Genomic DNA, 10010 nt, shown 5'->3' on the forward strand with positions numbered 1-10010 from the left:
AGGAGGAGACCAGGGGGGCTGTACAGGAGCACTCACCCCAGCCAAGGGAGCCACCTTGTCACGATCTCGATTCATAGCAGCATCGGGGCCAGATTTTAGTCATTGAGTGAGAGGAGCAGCCTGCAGAGTGGTAGTGGAAACCAATGGAGCCAAGCTGGGCGCCATCTTGGATCCCCTGGGCGACACAGGGATCAGGTGCTAGAAGCTGCTGCGGCCTCTCCCTGCTATACGTCCCAGCATGGGGAGAGGGCTCTATGATCCTTGGACCACCCCAGGGAAGATTTGGGGCCTATGTGGGGCTCGGTGCCCGATTACGGGCTCATGAAGTGCCGGAGGAATGCGGAGCGGTCACGGGGACATGTGTGCCGGCTGCCCGTGCATGCGCACCCCCTATACACCGGAATTTATTTTTTTATATTAGTAATGGCAGCAATGAGCAACTTATAGCGGTACTGCAGCAGGCATTCTGATACTGTGGGGGACTGACTAACTGCCACTGACATTCCAATTACACTAATACAGTGAGCAGTGCTAATAAAAAGTACTGACACTGTACTAATGGCACTGGGCAGGAAGGGGTTAACATCTGGGGCAATGAAAGGGTTAACTGTGTGCTGTGTGTGTTGTACTAGGAAGACATGCTGTGCAGAGAAATACACAGCAGCATGTCCTTGCTGGCTGGAGAGAGGCATGTGTTGTTTACACACAGATGTCACCCCTGTCACTGTTTCTCGGTGATCGCCGGGTGCGGAACCTCCATCCGGAGCCTGGTAATCGTCATCTGTAGCCGATAATGGCGTGATGGGTAGGGCAACACACGCATTTCCTTCCTCAAAATGCAAAATCGCGTATTTTATATGTGATTTTTCACAGCACTGCAGATCTATTTCTGCTATAGGATGGGGGAAGCGTTTAACTCCTTCCTGCCCAGTGCCATTAGTACAGTGTCAGTGCTTTTTATTAGCACTGATCACTGTTTTGGTGTCACTGGGGATGTCAGTGGCAGTTAATCAGTTCTCCCCCAGTGTTTGAATGCCCACCAAAGTACGCTATATGTCGCTGATCACTGTCATTACTACTATAACAAAAATGTAAATAAAAATCCCAGTATATATACCGCCATTTGTAGACTTTATAACTTTCACATAAACCAATTAATTTACACGTATTGGGATTTTTTTTAGCAAAGACATGGAGCAGAATACATTTTGACCTAAATTTGACTTTTTAAATTGTTTTATTGGACATGTTTTATAGCAAAAAATCAAATATATTGGGTTTTCTTTTTTCAAAGTTGTCAGTCTTTTTTTGTTTATAGCGTAAAAAATAAAAACCGCAGGGGTGATCAAATACCACCAAAAGAAAGCTCCATTTTTGGGAAAAAAGGACAATAAAGAAAGGACATACATTTCAAAGGTAAGGATTTTTTTTAATTTAAAAAAAATTACTATCAGTGTCAGTGTTTAAGCAAAATGTGCACTATTGTTGCTGGGCCATACTCCGGGTACAGACAGTAACTAACATACACACATGTGGTATCACTGCGATCAACAGGAAATTTACCTGGATGTACAAAGTAGTTGTGATGATATGGACGGATTTACTAACATATGTCAACGTTGCAAAATTTTACTTAGGCATTAAGATTTGTTTTACCCTTAGGAGTGAAGGAGTTACCATAACAGGTATGTTCTACTTACCTGCTCTGTGCAATGGTTTTGCACAGAGAAACCTCGATCCTCCTCTTCTTGGGTCCTCAGCCACCATAACTGGCTCCTCCGCCATGCAGAACATGCAAATATGGGGGGACTCCTGGGCCCCACTTTGTGTGTCCATAGACACACACAGTGCAACTTGGCCTCACCCCCTGCTCTCTCCTCACTGGCTGTGACTGACAGTAGCAGGAGCCAATGACTCCCTCTGCTGTCTCTGAGTATAAGGGGGGCTAGGGGAGACCTGCATGCATTTTTTTTTCCTTAACCACTTGCCAACCATGCTATTGCTGAATGACGGCTACAGCACAGTTGTCAAGTTCTGGGAGGGCGTCATATGACGTCCTGCCAGAACGCGCCCTCCTGCATGCCCCCAGTGGCGTGCACCCAACGCTCTCCATAATCGCTGTGTCCTACAGACACAGCTGATCACATGATGATGTAAAAGGCCAATCACAGCAGCTTTTTACCATGTGATCAGCTGTATCCAATGACACAACAGATCACAAAGTAAATACGGTTGCTGTTTAGCAGCAGCACTTTCCTCACGCTGTCACAATATGAGGAAAGTACCGCCGATAACCGGCAAAAGACGCAGAGGACATCTGCACTGATCATCAGGGCCCTGATAATCAGTGCCACCCATCAGTGCAAAGCAGTGCCACCCATCAGTGCCGTCCAGCAGTTGCACCCATCAGTGCCCAGCAGTGCCACCCATCAGTGCTGCCCAGCAATGCCGCCAGTCAGCACCTTCAGTCAGTGCTGTCAGTCAGTGCCACCCATCAGTGCTGCTTATTAGTGCCCATCATTGCTGCAAATCAATGCAGCATCATCAGTGTCTCCTCATCAATGCCCACCAGTGCCGCCTCATCAGTGCCATCTTATCAGTGCAGCCTACCAGTGCCCATCAGTGGTGCCTATCAGTGCCACTTCATCAGTGCTGCCTATCCATGCCACCTCATCAGTGCCCATCAGTGCTCCCTATCAGTGCAGTCTCATCAACGCACATCAGTGAAGGAGAAAAATTACCTATTTGCAAAATTTTATAATAGAAACAAAGAAAAAGAAAACCCACAAAGGGGGTAAAAGTGCCCAGTAGCCAAGTGGTTAATGCATAGGTTGACGTTTTGTTGAAGCTCAGTTCATCTTTGAAATATTTAAAATAAAAGAACATTTTCATGAACTATCCTACATACTTACATGATTTAAGCTTTAAAGCATTCTCAAGGTATTCATCTTCTGAAACATTTTTTCCATCAATTTTCAGTTTCAAATGAAAGTCCCTCACTGCCCAGATAAATATAGGGAAATATTTGAAAAATTCAGCTTCCTCATCATCATTGTTTGTGGCCTTCACCTTTATTAATTCAGTGATTTCACTGACAATTCTGTCCAGTATTAAGGAGACACAACATTTTTTCTTTCCTTTCTTATGTAACTCTCTCAGAATGCGTTTCCTTTCTTTTTCTTTTATAACTTTATAAACCATTCCCTGCTCTATCCAACACTAAATACAATATTACTTCAAATGCACTTTAAGTATAGTAGATTCTTACAGATTTTAGGGCCCCATAGAGTCCATAGAGTGCTGCAAATATACATATTTCTTCATAAATATCCACATATCCCCAACAATCATGTTGAGTTTTGGAACTTGAGTGCCAATCCCGGACAAGCCCCCAATTGTTTTACTTTGTCTTTTTAAGGTTCCTAAAAGCAGTGGCATCTGTTCACTTGTAACACTTTTGCTGATGAAGGTGTGGAGTAACTGCTCAGAAATACATAGAATAAAGTATTTTAGTATAGTTTGCTAACACCTGACTGAAGTCCAGGTTGGTATCTGATCTCAGTGTCTATATTAGCTTCTTATCTAAACTGCATTCACCATCTCATACACATGTGTAAAGAGCTGCTCATTGCAGTTCAGGAGCCAGCAACTACAAACGTTTCACAGAGTCTAATCCTGGGCTGGAGAAAGACCAAAACAGAGCTTACACCGCCTGTGACAGGCAGCCTGGAGACAGAAGAGGGGGATTGTATACAAAGGAAGACTGGATGTAACATCTCCTAATAAAGGGGCACTATATTTGTACATCAGGTGAGGGGAATATATCTGTTCAGGGTTTCATCTGATAATATGGCTACTCTTAGAAGCGCTCCCCTTTTGCTTTTCTCTTTTCGTTTGCGGTAAAAGCAAGGAAGCATAAAAAACTTTAGTTAATTCATGTGCTTTACTAAACAAAACTGCTGCATTCACACAAATGACGCACACATTTAGGAAAATTCATGACATACCGTTATCTATTTGTAATAGCAAATGATCATTGATAATGTGTGCAATAGGTTTACACTAAAGAGTTGCTTAACTTGGATTTTCCTGGTGATGGAGTCTTCTTCCTTTTAGCCAGGATTCAGGATATCTCCAGATCGCTCCTTGCTTCTTGGAGTCCTGCAAAACTACTGCATCTTTTTGTCCAACACATGGCTGTGTTAAAATCCTTTGTTCCCTCCCTCTACTTCCTGCCAACATCACTTCCTATTTGCATGAGTTCCATTAACCAGTTCAACTAGTTCATTAGCATATGAATGGGGGATGCTTAAACATGCAAAAACAATGCATGGCCATTCCATATATTTATGCTATAAAAATAAATAAAATAGCCATAGCAACACAAGTATTAATAAGGAGAAGCAACAGTGTGCCTGCCCATTACATGCGTGGGCCAGTCATGGAAGCAATGTGAGCAAGAAAGTACCATAGTGCCCTAGTGAAAAGTGTCTGCATGTTGTGACATCATAAGTTTTCTGTATTTATTCTTTCTTTTCCTTTATTTGAAAAAAAACAAAACAAACATAGTTCCCTCAAATTACCCTCCCCATCCCCTCCCGTAAGACATCAGATATTCTAATTACAAACTGCCATACCTTCACCCTACTCTTTGGTGGGGTGGATATTTCTGCAAATATCTACTTTAGAGCTAAAAGAGCCTTCTATTACTAGAACAGGTTCCATAACAAGCATTATGGAAGGTAATTGAAGGGATGTGAAGGTACCCAGTGTTTCTGATGCAACCCCACCATTTTGATAAAAATACAAAAATAAATTGGTTAGCATGTGTTGAAATAAAACAGGAAACTCTCACTGCATTAGTCACCTTCTCTCCAATGCTGTATCCTGAAGACTCGCCGTTCTGAGAGTGCTGGCCCTCTTCTTGGATGAATGACACCCAGTACCATGCAGCTCAGTTTCTGTGATCCCAAGCTGTCATAGAAGAGCCCACTTGGGGTGTACCATCATGCCAGCCTGAGCTTGCTGTAATGCTGCACAGAACAAAGCTGACATGTCATTACATGTGCATTATTCTGTGCTGCAGTAAGGACTGCACACTTCCAGTATTTGAGGTATTTATTAAGATAATTTAAAAAAAAATACAGTATGTGAGGAGGTGCATGAAATTTCCCTGAAAAATTATAATGTTCAATTATGAGGAATGGTTTTCTCAAAACCTTTGAGAATATTAAACCTTTAAAAAAGTTGGATATCATTTACCCAGAGAGAAAACCACATATAATGTCACACTTAATTTTAGCAATCCAATACACATTGGGGGAATTCAATAAAGCTGCCATACCACTTTTCTGGCGTCAATTGCTATTGTTAATGTATTGCACCTAATTCAAAAAACATCTGTGACCAGGGGCGGACTGACCATTTGGAAACTCGGGCACTGCCCGAGGGCCCGGGGTCAGTAGGGGGCTCCATGAGATGCCCCTGGTACCTTTTTCATAGTCTTTTTTGAGTTTGGGCAAGGACACAAGGGCCCCATGATCCCCTATTGCCCGGGGGCCCCATGAGTTGTCAGTTCGCCCCTGTCTGTGACAGTTTTGATTCTGACAGTGACTCGTACGCCAATTTCAGATTGTTCTAATTTTCTCCACTTTTACATTGTGGAGTAACACCTGTGCCAAATTCAAAATGAAAAACAGCCAGTTCACAGCTTATGAAAGTGGAGATAATGAAGACCAACTTTCTGTTGGTGTACAGTGAAAGATTTAGTGAAAGTGTCTTGTATGCATTCTAAAAGTGGAGCAGCATGTGACAAATTCAAGTATGTGTTCTAGATAGGTACATGAATTTGGTGCATGCTGCGCCGCTTTTAGAATGCATGTGAGACATTTTCACTACATCTGTCTGCACCAGTTTTTATGATTTCAAAGATGAAAAAATAAATTAAATACACTGTCTTTTTAATAATCAGCTCTCACCCATCAATAAATACAACCCAGCACCGCATAGAGCCTCTAAATACTGTAGCTATACCATAGATATCCGTTTATGCCTTCTGTAGCAAATACTCACTCTTGGATAAGCACTGGGAACAATGATATAATATATCTTTTTATAGTCTGTTATAAAGGATACTTCAATTTATCCATGGCATCCTGGTCGATGGTTCCTCTGCTGTTATACACCAGGGCACTGCTTAGAAGGATCGCAAGGCTAAAAATCGAGGCATCATTTTTGTTATCCTCCTAAAAAGAATCAAAACCTTGAAGACGTCAGGACAAACATAATTTAACTATTTCTTGCAAAACCAATATCTTTTATAACAAAAAACACAAAACTCACCCAAGAGACACAAAACATACATAGAAAAGTTTTCATGTTAAGAGAAGTGGTAATCTCTTTCCATTCCATTGTGAAACTGCTGCAGAGTATTGATGAGGGAAGTAAGATAAATGCCTTTGCCAAATTAACATTATTTCTTTGCAACAAAAAGAGACAATTTATTTCCACAGTCAGGATAATAAGATTCTTCAGAATTGTTTGAAAAAATATTTTAGGCTTTTCCCCTAAAATCTTGATTTTCAATATAAACGTCAACAATTTTTTTACGCTGTCTCGCTATTTAAACTGTTCAAAACTATGAAAAATCTTTTTCTACTGTCAGACCAATAAAAATGCTCAGTAAAAGTAATGTGATTATCATGGAGGTGTTTTTCTTAAATTTCAAAATACTGGTTAGTGCTGGTCAGATTTAGGGTTGCCACCTCATCCCTTTAAACCTGAACACATATTAATGACATGGGTTCTGTGGCTGATTAAGGTGATAATTAAACTCACTTAGTGCCTTATCTGCATTAAATTAGTCTCAGAACCTGTGTCATTAATACGTGTTCAGTTTTAAAGGGATGAGGTGGCAACCCTAGTCAGATAATTTTTGAGTGTGGCAAAGGTAATGCCTTCCTGCCCAAAATCAAAATGTCCAAGGTGATCAGGAAGGTAACAGCAGCAGTTGCATCAAACAAACTGGTATCTGCAGCCATAAGTGTGCACAGCCTATTGCATTAGGGTTTACACCCCAAAGCTTAAACACACATGCATGTGTTTGTATATATATATTCAGATGTTCCAATCCCCTCCATGGCCACAGCTGTATAAAATCAAGCCCCTAGGCATGAAGCATGCAGACTGCTTCTACAAACATTGGTGAAAGAATGGGTCGCTCTTAGGAGCTCAATGACTCCCAAGCGTGGTCCCATGATAGGTTCCCAACTGTGTAATAAGTCCATCTGTGACATTTCCTGGCTACTAAATATTCCACGCTCAACTGTTAGTGGGATTAAAACAAAGTGGAAGCAACTGGAAACAGCCGCCACTCAGCCACCAAGTGGTAGGCCACGTCACATGACAGAGCGGGGTCAGCGCATGTTGAAGCGCACAGTGCGCAGAAGTCGCCAACTGTCTTCAGAGTCAATAGCTAAAGACCTCCAACCTTTTTGTAGCCATATTCCTTTCTAGTTTAGTGTGATTTGTCTATTGCCATCCTTGGTTAATAACATCAGTTGTCCAGTGGTTAAAGTGAGACCCTGCATCAAGGTTTGGTTGCCGAGGAGGAAGCTTCGTGAAGGCTCCCAAATTTTAGAAGGCAACCACTCCATTGAGATATGTGTTTCCAAGAGGGAGACAGTCAAGCTGGAGCACATCTGTTGCTGGGAACCAATAAACGCTCTCTTCAAAAGAACTGAGGTTGTTTGCAACCTGCTTGAAGAGGTTTCATTCTAGAACACTTTATGTTTCCCATTGTAATTATTATTTTTTTATACTAATAAACTTATTGCAGGTTCAACCCACTCAGCCACCTGCCCCCTGGACCCTGTTCCCTTGGAAATACTACACTCACCCTTTGCTTCTATCCTACACTCTTTAACTCATATCTTCAATCTCTCCCTTTCTACTGGCATCTTCCCAACCCTCTAAAACATGCACTAGTCACCCCAATAATTAAAAAGGCCTCACTGGACCTCACCAATCTTAACAACTTAAGACACATCATCTCCTAGCCTCCAAACTCCTTGAACATCTAGTCTACAACCGGCTGAGCTGCCACCTCATTGAGAATAACCTTCTTGATCCCCTTAAGTCTGGATTTCGCCCTCAACAGAAACGGCTCTCCTAAAACTCACAAACGACTTACTTACAACTAAAATCAACAGTCACTATTCCATACACTTACTCTTGGACCTCTCCTCTTCCTTTGATACAGTTGACTACCCCTTCCCCTCAAAAAAATCTTTTTCCTTGGTCTCCATGACTGTACTCGTCTTTGGTTCGCATCTTACCTATCTCACTGCACCTTCAGTGTCATTTACAACTCTACTTCCTCCTCACCTACTCCTCTTACTATTGAGGGTTCCCCAAGGTTCTGTCTTTCGACCTCTCCTATTCTCGATCTACACCTCTTCCCTGGGTCAGCTGATAGCTTCCCATGGTTTCCAATACCATTTCTATGCTGATGGAACACAAATCTATCTCTCTCTACACCTCAGCTCACCCCATCAGTTTCCTAACGTATCACTAATTTACTAACATGCATATCAGTTTGGATGTCACTCCACTTCTTCAAACTCAATCTATCCAAAACTGAGCTCACTACCAGGTTATTTCTCGCCTGGACTACTGCAACTCCCTCCTCATTGAATTACCTTTACATAGGCTATCCCCCATCCAGTCCATCATGAATGCTGCTGCTAGACTCATCCACCTTACCACCCGTTCAGTGACTGCCACCCATCTCTGCCAATCCCTCCACTGGCTTCCACTGACTCAACAAATAAAATTTAAAAAATGTAAAGTACTAACAATAGCCCCCAGCTACATCACTAACCTAGTCTCAAATTAACAGCCAGACCTACTTGGCATGTGACTGAGGTGTCTTTATATCAGATATAGAAATACTTGCCGCTATTTGCCGTATATATTTCTATGTACATCCCAAATATATTTGCAAACCTACTTCCAATTATACCAATACCCCAGAAGTGCAAAGTGAATTAAGCAGTGCTTTATTTAAACATTACCCAGAAAAGTGAATGGCTAGTTAAAGACAAATAGGTAGTTTATATTATGTTCTCACCTTCTCTACATCACCCAGACCTTCTGTGTCAAGTAAAACCAGAGTGTGATTCTTTTTTATGGGGTGAGGAACAGACCACATCCAGATACCCTTGGTTTCAGACTGAACTGTAGAGCCCAGGATGAATCCTTCAATTATGAAACATAGAAAATTACCATTTAAATATACAGCAGTAGCTACTGTACATACCTTCCTTCTAACTGGCATTTACCTCTCTGAGCTCCAGCCAACTTGTTCATCAAATAAGACTTTCCTGTACGGTACAGGCCAACTATTGACACCACCACTACTGGCTGGTGGATCTGGGAGAGGATGTTGATGGCCTCAGAGTTTACCACAAATTTTGCTTTTCCATCTTCCACTATGTTCTGAATTAGGCAAACTGGGGCTTCCATTTTGGCCTCTGGTTTAAAGGTATAAAACAGGTTTGAATGAAGGGAAGCTGCAATAAACCTATGAGAAAGAAATTGAAAGCTGTAGCTGAATGTACAAATCAATTTTCCCATCAAACAGAGAGGATGGATCTTGCCACTGAGGACACAGACAGTAAAAAAAACATGTATATACCATGGAGTGAATAGTTCAAAGAGAGAATCTTTAAGTATCCTCCAAGCAGTGTCAAGGCTACTCAAAAAGAAAACAGGAAAATAAGGAAATATACTAACTTGTCCTTGAATTACAATATAGAAATTATTTTAAAAATTACTAAAGTAACCAAAGAATTTTATTCACATTATTATACCCTTATTTATGAGAAAACTCCTGGGAGGAACCAATGTGCGATGGTATTACTGTTATGACTGTAAATGGCCAATGAAGTCCAGTAGAATTAATCATTTGAATAAAATAAAACAACCTCTTCTTAAAGTGTTACGTGTCT

General features: G+C 41.5%; 1 protein-coding gene across 1 annotated transcript in view; it reads right to left on the reverse strand.

Annotated features, from left to right (window-relative positions):
• Window positions 1-9579, reverse strand: part of LOC149431181 (guanylate-binding protein 3-like) — a 104034-nt gene extending 94455 nt beyond the window's left edge. The window contains exons 1-4 of the mRNA XM_089665820.1: window positions 9342-9579; window positions 9131-9258; window positions 6136-6245; window positions 2913-3100 (exon numbers count right to left, since the gene is read on the reverse strand). Coding sequence (XP_089521946.1) covers window positions 2913-3100; window positions 6136-6245; window positions 9131-9258; window positions 9342-9525 — 610 coding nt within the window. The 5' untranslated portion in view covers window positions 9526-9579. The remainder of the gene's footprint in view (window positions 1-2912; window positions 3101-6135; window positions 6246-9130; window positions 9259-9341) is intronic.
• Window positions 9580-10010: the final 431 nt, after the last annotated feature.

This window comes from Staurois parvus, unplaced genomic scaffold, assembly GCF_062004578.1.
Source record: "Staurois parvus isolate SC_StPar_1 unplaced genomic scaffold, SC_StPar_1.0 ptg002362l, whole genome shotgun sequence".
In the NCBI taxonomy this organism is placed as follows: Eukaryota; Metazoa; Chordata; class Amphibia; order Anura; family Ranidae; genus Staurois; species Staurois parvus.